Raw genomic sequence first — 22,174 nt, 5'->3', positions numbered from 1 at the left:
TTGCTGGTGCTTTGCTGCAGTCTTGGAAAAAAGAGGTGAGTGTAATGCTGCCTTTTTTGTCTCCTCGATTCGCTTCCACTGATTATGACAGAGCCTTGTGATGTTTGCGTTGCCCACGAGTCACGGGAAAAGTCGCTGTCTCACGGCTCTCCTTCACATCGTCCTTCCATTTTGCTCCGTTTGCATTTTTTGATCGACGAGTGGGGGGATGCGTACTTGAGGTTTGCGAGATATTCTCAGACGCACCTGTCATGTTTCCAAGCCGACTTCCTTCTGAATGATGCACGCCTGTAGTCAGTGATGGCTGAGGAAAGATTCCAAAGGAGGTCGTACCCGACTCCTCCAGGCCGGCTTTAGGTGCAGTGGAATTCGTAGTGTTTGATGCAAGCAAAGCACCTCCTGCGTTGGCACCAGGTGTCTTGGAAATCCCGGAGAACACGATGGAACTGGACAGCGCCTGAGCGCCTGAGTCATTCCGGTGGTCTCCAGGCTGCAGCGAGATACCCCCTTGGCTAATGACGCTGGAAGACGAACAATGGAAGGCGTCACTTCGTGGTGCGGCAGCTATGGCACCCTCACCTTGAGCAGCCATACTTCGCTTCCTCGCAGACATTGTTGGGAAGCTGCTCCAGGGGCCGCTTCCGGTTTCTCTCGGACGAAGTGATGAGAAGTTCAGCTGGGGAGATCGGATGTGCTGGCCCGATGGGGTAGCCGAGCCTAGCGACATCGAGATTTTAGCTACGCACGCAGCGGCCCAAGCCTCGACGCTTTGGTTGCCCTTGGTTGCCACTGCAGCCTGATAGAGCTGTCACCTTGGGAAATCTTAGGAGCGGGGGTCACGCAAGCGTAGCTTCGTGCCTGGTCAAGAACAGATCTGGTCCGCCATTGCAGCCGGCGAGCAACGGAAAAGAAGGGGAACAGGCCGTGCCGCCGCAGGAGAGGCACGAGGACAGAGCGCGGCCGCAAGCGCGTGTTCGAGAGAACGAGCGGCAGCAGGACGGTGTTCGATGGTTGGCCGGAGAACCGGGTTTCGCTCTCTTCTCGTGCCTACCTACACCGTAACAATATACAGAGTGCTCTTTCAGCCAGCCGCCACCGAAAGGCCAAGGCGGGAATAAAAAATATCTCGCGTTAGCAATAAAGCAGAAAACAATAGAGCAATATACCGATTAATCCACCAGTTCGAAGGAACCGATGAGGAACTCCTGGACAAATGCGCATCATGTGCTTCGGGGTCACAAACCCGAGAACCTATGCAAGAGCTTATCGGGGGAAAGAAAATCCAAACCTAGATAGACCCATCACACGAAAAGTCCGTGCAGCAATTCGAAACACAACTAGGAATACGGCAGCGGGTGCGGACAAAATCAACAACGCACTCATCCGCAACCTCAGTGACGAGCTAGTCGAAGAATTAACCGATTTCTTCAACAAGCACTGGGCAGCGGAGACCGTTCCCGAGGATTGGAAGCATGCAGAGATGGTTATGATTCCAAAACCAGGTAAAAAGCTACAAATCGAAAACCTAAGACCCATCTCCCTCACATCGTGCCTCGGCAAGCTGTACGAGAGAGTGGTAACATTAAGGCTACAACAAAACATGGAGGATCACGAACTCTATCCCCATAGTATGTTCAGATACAGGGCGAAACTGTCGAACCAAGACGTACTTCTACCAATCAAAGAAGGAGTTTTAAGTAACGTCGCTAGGGACGGAGAGAACGTAATAATGGCACTGGATATCAAAGGAGCTTTTGACAACGTAAGCCACGAAGCCATCCTGACAGGCCTGGGCGACCTGAACTGCGGTAGGAGGGTCTTCGGTTACGTCAAAGCTTTCCTCTCAGATAGAACAGCGACGATAGGGCTGGGAGAACTCCGTTCGAAGAAGTTCCACACCCCTAACAAGGGAACTCCCCAGGGCTCGGTCATCTCACCTACGCTTTTTAAGGTTGCGTTGATCAGCCTTGCAAAACAACTTAAGGAAGTCGAAGGAATACACCATGCCATGTATGCCGACGACATCACTAAAGGAAAAGGAAGAAAGACTACAGGAGGCCACGACCTGCGTAAAAGCGAGAGGGCTAGCATGCTCCACCGAAAAATCAGAACTTCTCAGAGTCTGGAGGGGGAAGGTGGTGGTGGTGGAAACTTTATTACATACAGGGGATTTTAGGACGCGCAGGTCCTTGGGTCCCCGCACGGCCCCACTGCACTCAAACGTTCATGTCCCGGAGGCCCATAACGCTGACAGAACGGCCTGTGGCGATGGCTTGCTTGGCCGGGTCCTCGGAGCGCAGTAGGGTCTCCAAAGCCTCTCAAGTGGTAAGGTGCTCCAGGCCCCGCGGATGAGGATCCGCAGGGCAGAGGAAAAGGATATGATCTAGAGTGGCTTTGGGGACGTGGCAGAGGGTACAGGAGGGGTTTGTGTGGACTTGGTGATAGCGCGAGCGTATATAAGGGGAGGGTAAGGTGCGTGTTTGGAGCCGCCTCTAAAGTGTCTGATGATAATTGTCGAGGGAGGGATGGGGTCGTGGGTACAGCCGACGCTCAGCTTTGCAGTCCTGCGTCAGTTCGCTGAAGAATGCATGCGCTCCCGTGAGAACCCCAGATCGGAGGCCGCCGGTGCCCGGTTGAGAGAACCTCGGGCTAAAGCGTTGGCAGCCTCGTTTCCGGGATTCCCGGAGTGGACAGGTACCCATATGAGCTCCATGTGGCGGGGCGGGTGTGCAGCGAAGGAGTTCAATATGCGAAATGCCGGGACGTGAACTCTCCCGCGGGCGAAATTTAGTATGGCAGTTTTAGAGTCCGATAGTATATACCGGGCCTCCGTGCGCGTGATGGCTACAGGGATAAAGACCTCTTCAGGCTCCTCCGAAGTGGCAGTGTGGGATATGTGAAGGGTAGCAGTCAGTTGCAGGGAGGGGTTCGTGATGGCTGCAACCGCGTCCTCGCCCGTGCATGCGGCATCCACCCAAACGGCATCCGGTTCCATGTCATAGTGTTTGTGGAGCGCCCGTGCGCGAGCTCTGCGGCGGGGTTCGTGGTAGGTGGGGTGCATATTTTTGGGAGAGGTTTAATAAGTAGTTCGCGGTGAATGTGGTGGGGGATCGGGAGCTGTGTGTGATCCGTGGCTGGTATGCTGATGCCGAGGGTGTGTAGGATGTGTCTGCCGGTGGTGGTTCTCGCGAGACGTATGTATTGTGTCTGTCGGTGGGCCTCGATAAGCTCACTTATTGTGTAGTGTAGGCCTAGATGGAGGAGTTTTTCGGTTGAGGTATTTAGGGGTAGGTGTAGTGCTGTCTTAAATGCTGTTCGGATCATGGCATCCAGGGTGGAGATTTCTGTGGCCTGGAGTTTCAGGTAGGGGAGCGTGAAGAGAAAGCGGCTGAGGACGAAGGCATGAATGAGACGGCATAGGTCATGCTCCTTCATGCCCCGGTGGTGTCCAGAAACTCTGCGGATTAGGTGGGATATCGACACCGCCGTCTGCTTGAGTTTCTGGATGGTGAGAGTATTTTTCCCGTTGTTCTGGATGTGGAAGCCCAGTACCCGGAGAGTGTGTACCTCCGGGATGTACCGGTTTTCCAGTTTCACGGTTATGGGGGCTGTGGGGCAGTTTCGGGTTGTGGGGCGGAGTATGAGGAGCTCCGACTTCTCCGGAGAGCATGAGAGTCCGATACTCCGCGCATGTGTTTGGGTGAGGGTAGCTGCCGACTGCAGAGTATTCTCTATGTCTCCATTACTGCCATGGGTGGTCCATAGAGTGATATCATCGGAAACAAAACTGCACAGTCCCGAACAGCGACGAGCTTAGGCTCAACGTCTACCTGGAGGGAAAACCCATACCAGAGAAAACACTCATAAGAATCTTGGGTATGTGGATACAATCAAACCAACGGTGTACACATGCACTTGCTCTACTCAAAGCTTCCACCCTTCAAGTTGCCCGCATGATCACGCGCTCGGGCATGGGAGAAGAAGACACGCTAAAGCTGGTCAGGAGCCTGGTGATCAGCCGAGTCACCTACAGTCTCCCATACTACAACCCAGTCAAAGGCGAAATCCAACAGATTGATGCGATTATACGCAAAGCATAGAAAACAGCACTCCATCTACCACAACGCGCATCCACAGAGAAGCTTTTAGCACTAGGACTTCATAACAACTTTGAAGAACTGAGAGAGGCACAACACGTCGCCCAGTTGCAGAGACTACAGCAGACTCCGTCTGGCAGAGAGCTTCTGCAGAAGTTGGGATGCAACGAACAAATACAAGAAATCCAGCGAACCCCGACTATCCCGGACGGCATAGGGGGCACAATTAGAATGACCCCCATCCCCAAGAACATGGACCCAAACCTACACGAAGAACGCAGAAAGGCGAGAGCCGAGTACATCCAAAAATCACTAGCCCGCCAGACAACAAAGGTGTATGTGGACGCAGCCACATACCCCAGAAGGACGGGACAAAACAACTCCAACGCGGTAGCGGCTGTGATAAACTCTGACATGCGGGAAATCATCAGCGCGTCGCTACGGGACTGCACGGTAGTCGAGGCTGAAGAAGTGGCCGTCGCTGTAGCGGCAGCGGAGGGCTACCGGACTAAGCGATCCTTAACAATACTAACCGACTCTCAAACGGCATGCCGAAACTTCATGTTAGGCAGAATAGGTCACAGAGCGCTCCGCATACTCCGCTCTGGGGACCGACCCAAACAAAGCACAGAAGAATAAGAACCAATAAAACATACGATAGTATGGACGCCGGGACACGCGGGAGTGGAAGGCAACGAAGAGGTCGACAGGGTAGCTCGAGGGTACACTTATTACCGAGCTCCCCCCACAAGCGACCTCGAGGAAGCCGAACCTGTCCCTAGAGATTACTCGGCAATCTTAAACCACTACAAGTGCTGCAGGAAACGGTGCCCCCCACCACATAAATCTCTCTCCAGGGAAGACGGCGTCGCCTGGAGGCTGCTACAGACGGACTCATACCCGAATCTAAATACACTAAACAAAATACAACCCACACAATACACAGACAAATGCCCATGGTGCCATGAAACACCCACGCTCTATCACATAACGTGGGCCTGCCAGAAAATAGAGGTGGCACCAAAAATACCAAACCCGAGTGCGGAGCAATGGGAAGGAATGCTCTCCAGCGACCGTCAGGACGTCCAACTTGGGCTGATCCGGCGAGCACAGCTGGCAGCTGCATCCAGCGGAGCCCTGGACTAGGGGCAGACGACCATTGCTAAGAATACGGAAGACACCATCAGACTCCGCCAAATTCCTCACCTACTCTCTAGAGCTCAATAAACGTTTTCCTTCATTCCTTCCTTCGCGTTAGAAAAGTGTTGGAAACTAGCGCAGAACTGATTCCCAATTTAAGACGGTGGTGCAGGTCACATAAGCATTGCAGACATCGGATTTAACGTTTTTTCATGCGGAAAGTCTGGGACCCACTCAATACGTACACGCATCCCGCAGCCAGTATGTATTGAGTGGTCCCCACGGGATCTGCTGATCTAGGAAAGCTAGGCAGATTTAGCGACCCGCCTTGCGAATCCAAACTCATCACTGCCTCGGCTCCTTCATTTGGACAATTTTACCCTCCTTTCATCAAGAAAGGAACTCCTCCGGCACCGCACACGTGCTCTCTTCCCTCCGTATGCGGTAATCCTCCCCCGCGGTCTTACCCGTACAGAGGAGGTTGCGCTTAGGAGGATCCGGGTCGGGGTTGCCCTCATACCAGCCATCACTCGGAAGTGACCTCAGTACCGAGAATTGTTTCCTCGGCCAGGGTGTCCGATATGTAAACACGAGGACATTGAGGCCGGCATTCATCACTTACTGTGGGACTGCCCAGCTCTCAAGCCTACAAGGATCCGGCACCTGATGGTAGCAGGTCTTTCACCAAGCAACCCTGCTTCATACATTGCCTGGACGCAGGGACCGTACCATCGTTCTCTACATGACTTCATCAAATCAGCTAGCATTTTTCCATTCATTTAATCATTGATACATATTTCATCACACCTTCACCCATCATTGGTGCCCTAAGGCAATAAATTTCGCTTAAAAAAGTCTGATTATCGCGTACTTTCTTCGCCCTTTTCCACCTTCCATCATATATCGAAAGTCAGTAAGATCACTGCGCGAAAGGTCATGAACGCTGATATCGTTTGGGTTTCTATACTGGCTACTTTTGCGCGATGTCCGTCTACGTTACTGTCACTCTTTGCGCTGTATCAGAGCCTGCAAAAATGTTATCCAGTGTAGTAAACCAGCCTATCACTGCCGTTGCACGCACTTCTGGAGTGCCCATTGACCATTTTTGAGCACGTTTTTGAGAGCCCTTTTCAGAGCCACTTTAAAGAGCGCCGCATCAGGAGTATCCTCGAGCAAGAAATCTTTTAATGCGTTTTGTAGAAACTGAGTTACCTCAACTCAGAATTTGAATTTCATCGTCTTCGCGCCTTTTCCTCTCCTTTCGTCGCCTTTTGCACAGTGAAAGGCCGGCGCTCCGCAGCTGGTGTCTGCGCCGGGGGCGGAGCTTCCTGACCCCGATGGAGCTACGCGGCTTATTGGCTGCGGCCGTTGTAGTTGCCTGACGTCTGAAAGAATCTAGCCAATAGCCATCTCTGACGGGACTCCGGAACTTTTTTTTTATTTGGGGGCAAGGCTTCTAGCTTATTTTGTTATTTATTTATTTATTGTCATCTACATAATAAATTTTATATCTTTATATTTTTTATTTTTCAGTGCTCAAATGTTGATGCAAGGTGTCACGCCCCCTTTGCCCCCTTTGCCCCCTCCACCCCCACCCCACCCTGTTCCGAGGTGCCTGATCTCTGAAATGCTATACGCAAGAGCGGTGCGACGGAGGAGGGTGCGAGCATGAAAAAGTCACCGGAAAGGGCTCGACAACTTTCGCGCGTAATTGTGGGTTCTCTGCTCCGTGAAGAAGTGTATTTTTCATGACAGCACAGTGCAGTAATTGAGCTCGTTGATGTGCTCTCCTCGGAAGTTGTTTCAGAGCACTTTTAAATTGATATTTATTTTGTTAGGGCTCGTGAAGGTGATAATTGCTTCTAAAGTGAGCGGGAGACCTGTCAGGGGTGGAAGTTGCCTATAGGCGTATACATTTGAGCCCACTTGCAAGGAAACTGATGGTCGCGCGTAATGCGTTCGTTGTGTCCGAAGTTCGTTGTAAATGAGCTACCGATATTGCGGCCAAAAATACAGTCGGGCAAAATTGCCGTTCGATCCTTCTAATCAAGACGCTTCCTGAGCTTAGGAGGTCATTCGTTACTCGCCGAGAGCCTGAATGACGACGAGCTGCGTTAGGTGCACATTGCTAAAAATGAAAAGGAAATTTGTTGATGGGGAAAGAAAATGACGCAGTATCTGTCTCACATCTCAGCGGACACCTGAACCGCGCCGTAAGGTATGGCATAAAGTAGGGACTGAGAGAAGATCGGAAAGGCGCCCGTGTGCTTCTCTCCGTCCCTCCTTTATCCGTGATTGAAGCTTTTAGGGAAACTTGTTCTTATTGTTAAGGTTAAAAACAGATTAATGACCAGTTTAAGGGTAAATGGGCGGAAAACTTTATTAGCAAGCAAGTTTGGACCTTTTTAGGTCTCAGGGCCACCGCACAGCTCTCACATTACGCACATGTGTCCAGGCTACGTAAGGCCATATGGCACTGACACCCCGGTTCACACCGAGAAATTGATTGTCCGGGTCCTGCGACGCAAGGAGGGCCTCCCACTCCTCCCATGTTCCGATGGCGGGCTGTGCCTGTGGGTTAAGATTAAGAACGGGGAGAAGGAGTATGAACTTTCTACCACCGCCAAGGTGGCCCCAGTTAGCACAGGGCAGGATTAATTGGAGATACGGGTGAAGCTTTTGCCCTGCGGTGGGGATAGTCAGGCTTGTTAAGATGACGATAATGTGGTAGGTCGTCATCCCCGTCTCCGATCCTCGACAACGTTTTAAGGATGCAGCAACGAAGCCAGCGCAGTGCGCATGCGCAAGAGAGTGCATCCATATTCACTTCTGTCGGCGCGGTGCCTGAGTGCGGCAGCAGTGGCAAAGGTGGAGAGCCGATTGGGCAGGCGGCGCTCGCCACGTCACTGGCTGGGCCAGGAAGGCATACCTTATTATCAGTGTTCGAACTTCTCGAATCCCTGCCATTAGTTTATCACCGATCGTCTGTAGTCGCAGCGTCGCAACGCTGCCCCTGTCTCGTTTCTGCGTCCAGTTTGGACGCTGTACGCAGCCGACACACGCGCACTCACCGCATTTCCTTGAAGTGCGCCGGCACGGGATTTGCCGGCGCTTAACGGCTTAACTTCAATTTCAATGCCGTGTTTTGCATTGATTTTTCAGGGTCGCGAAAGTAAAAACAAAGAAATACATGGCAAATGATATCAGAAAATATGAAGAGCAAGTAAGTAGCTGGAGAGAACCAATTTAGATCAATGAGAACAGCTAATGATTTCGCATTGTCATCGCATGATAATTAAGCACTCCGTTATTTTTTTACTTACTAACCAAGCTCAAGACAGAACATCATTCCAGGGTATTTTCTGAGATACTGCCACGGTGCTAACTAAAATGCAACCATATTCACTCAGTTACAAGCCAAATTCGCGGCCGTTAATCTCTAGCGCATAATATCCACTAATGTTAACTGAACGATATATGGTCTGCATTAGGCATCTATAAGACAATATACCTTCAACACAATATGGTTGCCGCAGATTTACCAGACGTTAGAGGTCTTGCAGAGATATTTTAAAGAAAATTCGCGACGACAGCTTTTAATTCAAATCAAATTAGTGTTGGTAGCAGTAGCTCTATGAATTGGGCCATTTCTCGCAATTTTCAACACGAAACTAAAACACACCTTTCTGGAAGAGAGCATTTTCCTTGGCGTTAGTAAAAAGTTAACAGCAAAAAAAATGCAAGCTTGCCGAGAGGAGATCTCAAGATATATAAAAAATTGCGTTCATAAACTTCTCCAGTTCAAAAATGCTTTTGTCCAGAAATGTTGAGTATGATTGCAATGCATTGTTGTGCACGGCTGCAAAATCGAAACCGAAACTTTAAGGAGCGCTAACTTTGTTAATAACGTTGTTATATTGGTTTATAAACTTAAAATTTCATCATATAAATTGAAAATATTTTTAATTTTTTTATTATTTGTGCGGTTGAGGTTGTTTTTTTTTTTGTACGCTATTGTCACTGTCCACTGTGGTTTATAAAATGGCGGCGCACTGGTAGCAGCGGTGTGATTTCTGAATTCTTCGTTTTTCCCTAACATTACAAGTTGTGTCAAGTGCTTGTTGCTTCTGTGATCTGTTTAGTGTAGTGTAGCTTCTGTTTTCTAGCAGTCATGTCCGAGGAGAACCCGCCAGCTGCGAACGCGACTTCAGAGGTGAGAAAGTTGGCCCGAGTACCTGTTGTCAAACGACGCATGAATACATTTCTCCTTTACCGTGGGCATCGAACGCTGTGCACACTTGCAGACGGGGATTAACGGACGTTAAAAACGAGTTCAGGTTCGTGTTGTCCGTTGGCAGCAGCTGTTAGCTGATTCGTCCTCGGTCGGTCGTGCGCATCTTGCCTGCTGCTGTTTTGACACGCTCTCACTGCTGTTCTTGCTGCCTACAGGTGGGACTGGCACCGGTCGTGCAGAACCACTACAACAGCCTCGGCAACGGCGGCCTGGAAGAAAGGGATCGCAGCCGAATACTGCATATGAGAAACTTCAACAACTGGACCAAGAGCATGTTGATTCGTGAGCACACTTTGTTTGTAGTGCAAGCAAATGCGGCAGGGTTGTGTTTGCTTCAATTTCATCTGCACCTAGCCTCGTCGATCGCGTTAAGTCGTAGTGCGATATTCCCATTGTGTGTTTGGCTGTCCGTTTGACTGATGCCGGTTTTGTGGCACGCTGCCCACCGTGTCAGGTGGCAGCTCAATTAACCGCAAGAGGCTGCTTGGGAGGAACAACCGGGGGCTCAAACTGACTAAAGCAACCCAAGTCCCACTGATGGTAGCGCCTGCCATAGAAGGGCAGTGGCGCATCGCTTAACTGCTGCACCAAGAGTGGTATGAGCACTCCTAGGGATCTGTGAATGTAAAGGAGAAAACGACTAAAATGAATATAGACTCATTATTGCTATCTGAATAACTGCCATCCTTGAACACTGGTTCTGAACTCCGAAACCAAACTGAAAACCAAATTGCTAGCACACCTAATTCGCATTTAGCCTAACAACACAAATCAATCAATTTTTTTTTTTCATTTAAAAGCATAAAATTCTTGCAATTACTGATTATACGCAAGTGCGCCATGCTAACTGTGTGTAGCAGTTACTAAATGACTGATCAGCATTTTTAGGTGGAGCATAAGCATACGAGATCATTTTAAGCAAATTGAGGGACCTTAGCCCCACTTTATGGTTCATAGTGTACCGCTTTATGCCTAAAACTGACGTTTGCAACTGTTCATAACTGTAGCAAACATATCTGAGGACATTGCGCTCAAGCCGGCGGAACTGCGTTGTGTTGCCAACTTCATCTTAAAGATTCTTGCCTTAATTTATCTACAAGGTGTTCGAACTTCCGTGTCCTAGTTCTTCGAAAAAGGGGGATATCTGGCGGGCCCCTAGCTAGACAAAAGCCCCCCTGCTATGGGTCAGCCCCATATAAAGAACTGTCTCTAGAAAAAAAAAGTTGACCTAGTAGACACATGTTAGCTGGCTAGGAAATTATAATTAGCATGGTAAAAGCATGATTTACAAAAAGAAAAACCAACTTATACACAGCATTATGACCTAGTGCCTTATCCTGCATGCCCCTGTAATGTCCCAATCAATGAACTGCTTCCTCAGCATTCCCCCCCCCCCCCCCCCCCCCCCCCCCCCACCCTTAAAAAAAAACTGCTTGTGCCACTGCTTTGGTGGAAACTACTTCTTGTCAGGAACAACATTGCGCTATGGCATGTGTGATTACCGTGACTGTTAGAATGATTACTGTAACTATTCTAATAGTCGCAGCAGTCACAAATGACATGACGCAGTGTTGTCCCTAACACGAAGTTGCCCTCATAGGCTCTGGAATAAACTTTTTTTTTTATTTCAAGGCACAGTTACTGCAAATAACCCTTGTGTTATGATGCGGTTGCTCACCGCATTAGTCTGCTGTGCCAGTCCAGAATGATTGATAAGGCTAAATGAAGAGGCCGTTACTTTAGAAGCTATTGCGGCCAATCTGCAACTTTTCTGTGATGTTTCCGCAGGTGAGTACATTGCCAAGCGTAAGGAGGACAAGCCAGAGGACTCTCCATTCCATGTGTTGGACCTTGGTGCTGGCAAAGGTGGAGACCTACTGAAATGGAAGAAAGGGGACATCTCGTACCTCATTTGTGCAGGTAACAGTTTCATTCTGTGGTAGCAAGAGAAAAGATAGAGACAGAAAGCAATGTGAGGTTTATGTATGCTGTTTGAAAAGCAATGCTCAAGAGCCTTTGTACTAATTGTGGTGATGCACTGTCCAGTACAGTGCCTGAAGTGCAGGAATGGCTTGGAGGTGAAGATGTAACTTGCAGAATTAGTAGAAGATATCTGTGCGGTGCCATCAACGTTGGTTGTGCACCACATTGTGGTGCAGTGGGTGGTATGTGTGGCTGCTTCGCCAAGAAATTCACTGGGTTAAGTGTCTGGGCATGCGCACTCATTCAAGCACACTCTGGGGGATCTTCATCAAGAAGCTCTCTTTTCCTCTTCCTGACAAAGGAATGGCAGGATGGGGGTCTTCCCAGCCAGTGGAATAGAAGGCAAGGGATAGAAGGGGGCCCTTTGTTGGGAACAGCCACCTCATTCTTGAGTTGCATCTGACTATAGAAGAAACCACAAGCCTAAGCACAACATCCTTTCCCGACAGCCAGGCCTGGCACCTTCATGATTTGTACTTTTATTCCAACCCACTAAACAACACCAGCATTGCAAAATGGTGAATGTTGCTGTATAGATGAATATCCCCTTTTGTAATTTTTTTAAATTTAAGAGGTGAGATCACTTCTTTAAACTGCATTTCCTCTCCCATGCCTCTGAATGTGAAAGGGGGAACACAGTGTAATGTAATGTAAAGAATATGTGCTACAGTTTGGCATCACTGCAATGACATGTTTGCCTTTGAAAGCAGTGTGACCACAGTGCTTGATGCTTTGTGCATGGCTAAGCTACCCAGATGAACTGCCTGGGAGTTACTCTGCCTCTTACTTTTTCCATCATGATAACAGCACTGGGTTTTAGAGAACCTGACCTGGAAATTTGTCTAGAGCACTGCGGCGGCCGCGTTTTGATAGAGGCGATAAGGTGCACCTGTGCTCCACTACCGCACCTCTTTCTTCCTTTCTTCTTTCATTCCTTCCTTTATCACTTCCCTTATGGTGCAGTGGAGGTGTCGGCCAGTATGTGAGACAGATGCTATGCCATTTCGTTTCCCCAAAAACCAATTTTCATTTATTTTTTTAAGCCTGTACAGCTGCGTGTGTATTGTCATGTGCCAGGTCACATATAATTATAAGAAATGAAGTTCTTGATTTTTACATGGCATTGTGGGATTAACAGAAACGTCTAACATCACAGATAAAGACATTGTGTGTATAACTGTCTTTTTTTTTGGGGGGGGGGGTGCTGTTAATGAACATTTGGCAACTGCAGCACGGTAGGCATTATTAAGCTACCTCTTTGGCCCTTTGGATCATTCATACTTTGCCACTCGCCAGCAGATAAAAATATAAGAACAGGGGCCATATTTTGTAATGATTCTTTGCCAGGCTCATTCTGTTCTGCGTTTGCCATTGTTATTTATTGCTTGTAGCATCATGATTGACTGTACAAGCAATATTATTTGGCCGCTCCTTTGTCGAAACCAGTGATGACCAATGGCAAAAAAGCAAAGGCGAATGAATTGTGTAAAAAATTATTACAAAATACAGCCCACTGCTATGAAGGCTCTGTCATAGCATTGGGGATGGCGCCAAGATGGGCTGGTATGAAGATGGGGTCTGGGAGGGGGGGAAGTAAAATTTTGGGTAGGCATGATGTCTCTGTGTCATTTCTCCTGATAAAGATAAAAGGAATGAAATGCAGCATCAAGAACTTCTCATACTTTATTACCAGTGATGGGTGTCTGCATTATCAGTGAGCACCCTTATCAACAGAGTCTTGATGAAGCACTTGGATTATGTTTGGTGTGGCCAGGCTAATTTTCAGTGTGGCTATCATCCCTTGGCATCATCACTGCATGGCATATGGTGTTACATTTTGCATTGCATTCTGTTCTGCGCCCAAAGGAGTTGCATTTTCATCTGGTATCATTAACTTTCCTACCTTGGTCTGTGTTACACTGTGACTTCTATTTTTGCAGACATAGCAGGGACGTCGCTAAAGCATGCAGAGGAGCGTTACCGGGAGCTGAAGGAGCGACATCACAGGCAGCGAGAGGCAGGACGCATATTTCAAGCTGAATTCATAGAAGCTGATTGCACCAGGGTGAGCTTTTTCATGGTATAGGAAACATAGTTTTGTTTTTTATGAGCCCTCAGCTGTAGTTGCAGGGCTTGAACCTTGATTGCGTAATAATTGTTTTTTCTAGTTTTTGTGAGGTCTCGGACTCCCTCCTCGCATTATAGTACATGTGTAAATACGATACTGCCAGCATGCATTATCTGTTGCAGCTGAGGTGTAAAAGATAGCTTAAATTGCTATTAATGTTGAAAAGATCGCCAGACCCACCATGCTGAACCTGCCAATATCAACAGCATAGTGACGCAGATGGATACACTCAAACTGTCATTTCTTGCTAGGCTCCCAGAAAGCGCGGAACCTTCACTTCAATGAGCAAGCTGTGCCAGTTTTGTTACTCTGCCAGTTACAAAACTTTACATCAAAATCGGGCCAGAACCACCAGCCATGTTTGCAGAGAATAGCAAATAGAAGGCAACATCGCCTATGAATAGGGTTTGGACTTTTCGGTTCTTATTTTTTAAAATTTCGCAGACGTTTCTTGGAGTTTATTTCGGAGTGCAGTTTTCGATTTCGTTGTTTAGGGGGAGGGGGAATATTATTTCCTATGGACCAGTTACTTTTTTTTTTTCAACGATATGCCGTTATATACTCTTGTATAAGCCGCACTTTTTTTTTTCATTAAATTCACATTAACACAGTGTGGGGCCACTGCAAATACTGTGTCAGATAATTAAAAAGCTGGCAACAGATACAAACATTTAATTTCACCATTCATTGCCGCCTTCACGCTAATCGCTGTCAGACGAGCTCAGCTCATTGGCACTCTCACCGCTGTCTGATGAGCTCGCCTCATTGGCATGCTCCCAAAGCTGGTCATCCTCTGGGCCGTCCGTGGCATTTTACAGCAGCGTGACTCTAAAACTCTTTGAGATGGTGTCTGCTGACAACGAACGCCACGCATGCAGAATCCAAGCGCACACTCACTGGGAGGACACTTGCTTCAGCCGCCCTGTCGGAGTTGTTCCGTGGTTGCCTGCAGCTATCCACTCGATGTAGCACCACCAAAATTCTGTCTTGAATGGCCGGATAACACAAAGATCAAGCGGCTGCAGCACACTTGTCAGGCCATCAGGAATTACGGCTAAGTCCGTTTGGCAGTCTGCCAGCCGAGTCTTCACTCAGTCTGTTAAGCGAGGCACCCTCTAAAACTGTCGAGCACAAGAAGGGCTTTGCGGCATAGTAGGCCTCCTGGTCGGTTCTTCCGCGCTGTTTTCAGGCAGTCTATGACCAATTCATCGGACATTCAACCTTTTTCTTGCACCCATACTATGATACCCTGGGGGAACTCTTCTCTTGGCAGAGTCTTTCTCTTAAAGACAACATAGGGTGGAAGCTTCCTTCCGTCAGCGCTGATGCAAATCATAACTGTGCACCTTTGCCGTTCGCCACCAGTAGTGCGCACGGAGACACTTCTTGCCCCTTTGGCTTCCAGCATGCAATTTTCAGGGGCATCGAACCAGACAGCGGTCTGATCAGCGCTGCCTATCTGTGAGAGGTCGTACTCATGCTCCTCCGAAGTGCATTGACAAAGTGATGAAACTTCCGTATTTGGTCCTCGTATTCGGCTGGCAGCTTCTGGCACAACGTCGTTCGACGGCGGAGGGAGAGTTGGTTCTGTTTCATAAAACGTTGAAGCCACCCTCGACTGGCTTTGAAGTCCGCAGGTCAAATGTTAATGTGCTGAGCGATAGCGATTGCTTTCATGCAGATCATTTCCGTAGAAATCGCGAAGCCATTGCTCCTAGTTGTGCGAACATATTCGGCAAGGTCCTCTTCAAGTTTTGGGAACTTGCACTTCTCTGTTTCCCACAGAAAGCCTTCCTGGTTCGTTTAGTCTCGGCGAGGTCTTGCATTTGCATACACCAGCAGTGAACACACTTTTCGTCGCCACCAAACTTGCACCCGGCCTCCCATTTAACGTGTCCCCCAGCGTATTTTGCCACTTGAAGTTTGAAGCCTGCAGTGTAGGACCGTCTGAGCTTGCCCATTGCTTTTTGCTCGCGTTGAAAAGCACGCAGCCTGCCACATGATGTCGCATGCAACACAACAGATTCCGCAAGCTGTCCAGACACTTCCGAACGAAGCACTGGATAACAAAGAACAAATGGCACTGGGCAAGGCACCGTGAAAACCAGAAACAGAAAGCCGCGCAAACGTCGTGTTGCATAACAGTGATGATAATGGATGCGGTGTGGGAAAAACTAACTTGCGCCATCTTGTAGCACTTTATGGGACTAGGCACGTTTTTGGCGCATTTTAGTTTTTTTTTTTTTTTTCAGCTGAAAGTAAGGGGTGTGGGCTATACAAGAGGGTGGCTGATACACGATAATATGCGGTATAATGTGGCACTTCTGTACACTGAAAAGTCACTGAAAACTCATCGTGGCCTTCTTGTAAGCCAGAGAAATTGACTTACGAGTAATTAGTGGACAAATGGTAGTTAATTACAATTGAATCCCACTACAATGAAATCGACGAGCCGCGCAAGAAATTTCGTTGTCGCGAAATTTCGCTGGCGAGAAATTAACCAGAAATGCAAGCCAGCAAAACTCCAGCAAAACATAGTTTTATTGCCAGAAATCAGTGAGCTTAGCCTGCTTGCATTTCACTGCCAGCAGCGGCGTCACGTGACTCTCGCACTCTGTTAACAGCGACATCGCAACGTCTTCATCGTGTGTGCCAATGAATTTTCTAATAATGTCGAAGGCATCGAGTACCTGCAATGAGGCTGCTGGGGCAGGTAAATCTTGAGCGGAGTCGTCTTCATGATCGCACGGCTCTTCCGGCTCACGAACACTTCGCTTCGTTCCTCATGGACAATCGCGTCCGCATCAGCGACGAGGAAATTGTCCAGCGCAATGTCAGCAGGAACGTTTCCAGTTTCCTGGAGCGATTTCCAAGTAACGTCAATCTCCGGAGTCGATGACGATGCTACACTTTCCGCGGCTGTAGTCGTGCTGGTCGCCTTGCTGTCAACTGCTTGAAGCAGTTGCAGATCACGCTGCACCGTGTTGCTCTCCATGCCGCAGCCATCATTTCTAAAGGCATGAAAAGATCGACTTTCGTCTCCCTACCAGTGTCGGTGTTCAGGAGAAGCCGCTGGATCAACCTCTCCCGGTAGGAAGACTTCATGCTCCGGATGATGCCTTGGTCCAGGGGTTGAATGACTGAGGTACAGTTTGGCGGGAAGAACTTCAGCTCCACACTTGACAGCTTGACGTCGTCAATGCGGTGCACTGAACAATTGTCCAAGAGCAAACAAGCCTTTCGATTTTGTCTGCTCATGTCGCGGTCAAGTGCCACCACCCAGTCAGCAAAAATGGCATGGGTCATCCACGACCGACTGTTTGCCACGTACTTGACAGGTAGGCTCTTGTTCCCCTTGAAGCAGCACGGTTTTGCACTTTTGCCAATAACTAACGGGGGGCATTTGTCAGACCCATCTACATTTGTGCACAGCAGCACAGTCACTCGTTTCTTGCTATGTTTGCCTCTGTGGCAACGCTTCCCTTTAAAATCAAGCGTCTTCACTGGCAGCACCACATAGAAGAGGCCCATCACGTCTGCGTTATAAATATCAGACAGAGCATAACTGCACATTATGTCAGTCATGTTGTCCGCCGTCAACGTCCGCAGATGCCGATTCACCGCACAAAACCTTGCCAACAATGTTATGTCTTTCTTTAAAGCGATTCAGCCATCCTATGCTTGCCTTAAAGTCGTTCAGCCCTAGCAAGCAAGCATAATTTAGTGCCTTCTGCTGTACAATTTTACCGCTCAGGGGCATGTTTGTTGCTCGCGTATCAACGAACCAAGCATAGACAGCCTTGTTGAGCTCTTACGTTGGTTGCATCACTTTCTTGTGCTGCTGAAGTGCCCGATGAAAGTGCCTTCCTAATGCTGTCCTTATTCTTAAAAATCGTTGAAAGCGAACTCGGCGCGATGCCAAAATCTGCGGCAATAATTGCCTTCTTCTTCCCACTTTCCGCTTCGGCGATAATTCTATCCTTTTCTTCTAGCGAAATAAACTTTCGCTTCTTCGTGGCAGAGGTGTTCGACGAGATCAGACTGCATCGAGAGATCGACGATCAACACACACCGACACACAAGAAAATGGCAGCAAGGGCTGCTGAGAAGGTGAGGAGGGGAGGCTGGCGACTGGATTTGGATTCGTCTTTGGCCCTCGTACGGCCGGCGGCCTTCGCATGGCGCCAACAAGTCCTCTTGCTGCTTTGCTATGACGAATAAATGACTCCCAACCAAATTTTTAATACAGAATACATGAAAATGCAATAAACATACATTCCGTGCATTATTTAGCTGCTCCAAGCCACTGCTTTAGCAGGGAATAATCTCGTACAGCACCCAACTTTTGAAGAAAGGCGGGCCACTGACCGGTGAAGGCTCGCGAAAAATTCATAGAAGCGAATGCGTGCTCACAATGTAATTCGTTTTCGAGGGAATTTTAAAGGGACACTGAGGAGAACTCTATCATTTTTTTTTTTGTTAGCAAAATCTGATAGTTCGGCATTTCATGGCTTTATTGCCGCTTGTCCGGGCGCGAAAGATGCATTTATTTCAAAGAAATTTGGATTCGAAGATGAAAAAATTTTTCCCGCCGCTCTGATTCAAACTCAGGGAACTCTTATGACGCCACGGCAACTCTTATGGCATCTCAGAACGGAGTGACGTGATACGTGACGTAAACGCAGACTCCGTGATTTCTAACGGCTAGCGGTGCGGTGCGCAATCTTCCTTTGCCAGCCTCAGAGATCTGTGGCTTCCATGAAGTAAGGAAAATTCCTCCAAGGTGGCGCCTCTTGTCCTAAAAAGTCATCACGCTTGTACTTGCGAGATTGGCCTGTGGCGGCGACACCTGTATTTCGGCTCTTGCTATTTTCTACATTACAAGAGCTTTGTTTTCAGTAAGAGTGGCGTTCTTGTGATCAGGAGCTGCTATTCTATCGATACAAGCCAACTTCAATTTCTCCTCAGTGTCCCTTTAATACATTAACTCCTCTGGGGATTTCGCGGGGAATGAAAAATACTTCGTTGTGGTGAAAATTTCGTTGAAGCGGCATTCGTTGTGCCGGGATTCAACTGTGTACTGGTAAGCACCTGCAGCTTTGCATTCAGAAGTAATTGTTACCACCTGTAAAAAAAGTAACGGAAGGTACATGATAGAACTGTTAGACAAAAACGAAAGCAGAAATTGATTTCTAAAGGGTGCGTTCTGTATGTTACTGCTGGGTTGTTACTCTAGTTTAAGCGAATGGGCGGGAAGTCTGCCTGTTCCCAACAATGGAACTGCCACTCGATTGTCGTGATAGCCAGAACGTGGCAGTTTTTCGTGAAACTTGTGCGTGCTCTTGAGTGTCCTTACATGCAGTAGAGAAACATGCTTAAGCAAGTAGCTCTTCAATGAAGCACCACTCCGAAAAAACATGCATCTGGGTTTTTTATGCAAATTAGCACACTGCGAGGGCTAAGGCACTACATCGAATCTATGGACAGGATCCAGCACTCCTATTTACAGATGCAGCAAAATATGCTACCGTATAAACACATGTAAGGGCCGCACTTTTTTTCCCAGATTCGAGGGCCAATTTTCATGGTGCGGCCCATTCACGCGCTGTTTGAATTTTTTTTCACGTAGAAACACTCCATTCAGGGAATGAGCAGCATTTATTCTATGTTCAATCGTCAATCGCGAAGTCTTCTCACTCCGAGCACATGCAGCGCTCTGGTGCATGCTTTTATCCGACAAGAAGTTGCGCAGCATGTCCGTTGTCAATTTTTAGCCGTTGTTCCGCACTTCCATCACATAGCAAAGCAGCTCTTCTTTCATTTCGGGAAACTTGCACGGCTTGCCTCGGAAAGCGCGCTTTTTGCAGCTTGTGTTCCTCAATGATCCTTTTGGTTGGGCCATTGTCGGACGCACTTCTTGGCCACGTCGGATTTCCTGCCCACCGCACACTTGCCGTGTTCGAGAGCAAACTCCCAGCTGTGTAGCTATTAAAGTGCTTGGCCATCGTGCTATAATTGCAACACTCGGCGGCAGCACACGAAAGCCACAACTACGGTGAACTAACACACTGCCATGCCTTTGACAGCCACAAAAAGCTGGAGTGACTGGAGCTGGTGATACCGATGCCGATATGGATAGCTGGAGCTCGTGGCGGAGGAAAAAGTTGATGATGATGATGACTTGCTACCTCGGGCGCCATTCACGGGTGGCACCTGGAAGCTCCTGTGCGCGTGCACGGCTGCGGCGCGTTTGTGGCCTCAGTGATGAAGCGCACCGTTGCTCGCAGCCGGAGCTGATCGCGGAGGCCACAGCATGTACCGTAAAAACCCGCGTATAAAACGAGGTTTTTTTCCCATAATAAGCGTCCTAAATTTCCGCCTCAAACTATTTGCGGATCCGAACAAAAATTTACGAAGTTGCTCGAAGTTTTGGTTTCGTTATTTCGGTGTGGCTACGGCTTGGATTCGTTACTCTCGACAAACGGCGTCACGATGTCGTTTCTTTGTTGTTGATCCTTTGGGTGTGCCGGGGGCTGTGGTGTGCCGTGTGCCTGTTGACAACACACGTGCTCACATCTAAACCACGCTTCATGAAGTTGATCTTTTTTTGGGAGCAAGATGTCAGGGTCTAGAAAACAGCACTCGGATGCTTCCAAGCGAAAAGTGATTTTAGCTGCGGAGAACATCGGCAACAGTGCAGCCGGAAGGCAGTTTGGTGTCGTCGAGGGAAGCATTCGTGGATGGCGACGACAGAAATAAGCCTTTTTCGCAGGCAGCAGAACGCGACGAAGCTTGCGCATCCCAAATAATGGCGCATTCCCAGAAAATGAACTTGGCCTGATGGAGTTCATACGGCAACAGCAAGCCGCGCATTTTGCTACGAGCGTGGAGCTTATGCAGGCAAAAGCTAGAGAGTTTGCAAAAGAAAAAGGAATACCGCGATCTGCCTTCAAAGCAAGCAAGCACTGGATCCATCGCTACATGTGCCGTGCTGGCTTTTCACTACGCCAGCGGACCTCAATTTCACAGAAGCTGCCTGAAGCATTCAAAGAGCGGCTTGCGAGTTTTCAGCGCCATCTTATTTCCTTGCACAAGTCCAAAACTTTCTTTTGAGCCGAATAGCCAATGCCGATCAGACGCCGGTTTACCTGGACATGCCATCACCCCTTAAAGTGCACGAGAAGGGGTCTAGACAAGTTAGCGTCCAGGCCACTGGCAACAAGAAGACTCGAGTTAGTCACGTTAAAGTGGACAGCAAATGGCCGAAAGCTCCCCCCTTTCGTGGTCTTCAAGAGTAAAACAATGCCGAAAAATGTCATCCATCCTGAGATGTCATGAGAAAGGGTGGATGAATGAAGATCTAGTCTTGGACTGGGTAAAGTCCGTGTGCTGCAGGCGACCTGGTTCACTGCTGTCTCTGCCATCTATCCTTGTGCTGCATTCGTTTTGTTTCCGTTTGGCCGGCTCGGTCAAGGGTCTGCTATGCGACTGTGGCACTGAACTCATTCTGATTCCAGGTGGGATGATGCTTAAACTACAGCCCCTTGATGTTTGTGTAAACAAACCATTCAAGGACGCAGTCAAGCGGTGCTACGCAGAGTGGATGCGCTCAGGTGAGCCTGCAGTGACGCCAACCGTGCGGCTGAAGCGGGCTTCTCCAGCCACGCTGTGCAAATGGATCGTAGACGCGTGGGTGGCCATCCCAGAAGATCTTGTGTGTCGTTCTTTTAAGAAGTGCGGCATCTCGGACGCCCTTGATGGCACGGACGATGAGTACATTTGGGATGATTTGCCGGACAAAAAAATGTCCAAAGAAAGCGCTGGTGAAGAGGAAAGTGATTGAACTGAAGTGCGGGATGCGATTTGAATAAATGTCTTCTCTGAGCTTTCGTAACTCTTATTACACGCAGGTAAAACTTTTTTTTTCCATTTCATGTCTTAAAACTTCACCTCATATTATATTCGGGTTCATATCATACGCAGGTTTTTACAGTACATTTCAAAGGCTGTTCCCAGGTGGAAAGTTTGGGCGCGGCCCTTACACCGATCGTTTTTTCTTTAATATTTTCTTCTGGAAAACTGGGGGTGGCCCGTACACGGGTGCGGCCCTTACATGCCTTTATAGGGTAATATAGAGTCACTAAATAAAGATTTAGAGTACGGTCACTGCAGCACGGCGGTAAGCAGGGGAGGCCATTTTGTTGTTTATCATTGTTGCCAGATTGCCGCTTCGGCGACCTCGCCGCTAACTTTGGCCTGGCCATTTTGTAAACAACGCTCTTAGCCACCCTGCGCTGCGGCGGGGATCGTAGCCGTACGGCATGGAGCCGCTCAGATGCAAACGGTACAGCTGTTGCCTTCAGTTTATGCTTTCATCGTGCGGAGCTGAACTGCTGCGATGCGCGGAATCCCTGGTCACTGAGTCGGTCACCGGCAGCACTCGCAGCGTCGGAGCACTAGGACTACCACAGTTGCCCGACTGAAAACGCATAAGCCACAAAACGGCAGCCCCCATGAACCGTCGCAGTGTAA

At 48.6% G+C, this 22,174-nt stretch overlaps 1 protein-coding gene across 1 annotated transcript in view; it reads left to right on the top strand.

Annotated features, from left to right (window-relative positions):
- The first annotated feature begins 9,262 nt into the window (after nt 1–9,262).
- Rnmt (RNA guanine-7 methyltransferase) overlaps nt 9,263–22,174 on the top strand; it is a 35,985-nt gene continuing 23,073 nt past the window's right edge. Inside the window, exons 1-4 of the mRNA XM_077627842.1 lie at nt 9,263–9,450; nt 9,687–9,813; nt 11,320–11,451; nt 13,455–13,579. Coding sequence (XP_077483968.1) covers nt 9,409–9,450; nt 9,687–9,813; nt 11,320–11,451; nt 13,455–13,579 — 426 coding nt within the window. The 5' untranslated portion in view covers nt 9,263–9,408. The remainder of the gene's footprint in view (nt 9,451–9,686; nt 9,814–11,319; nt 11,452–13,454; nt 13,580–22,174) is intronic.

The sequence above is a fragment of the Amblyomma americanum genome, chromosome 6, assembly GCF_052857255.1.
Source record: "Amblyomma americanum isolate KBUSLIRL-KWMA chromosome 6, ASM5285725v1, whole genome shotgun sequence".
NCBI classification, from domain to species: Eukaryota; Metazoa; Arthropoda; class Arachnida; order Ixodida; family Ixodidae; genus Amblyomma; species Amblyomma americanum.
This window is presented reverse-complemented; position numbering and strand designations above follow the sequence as displayed.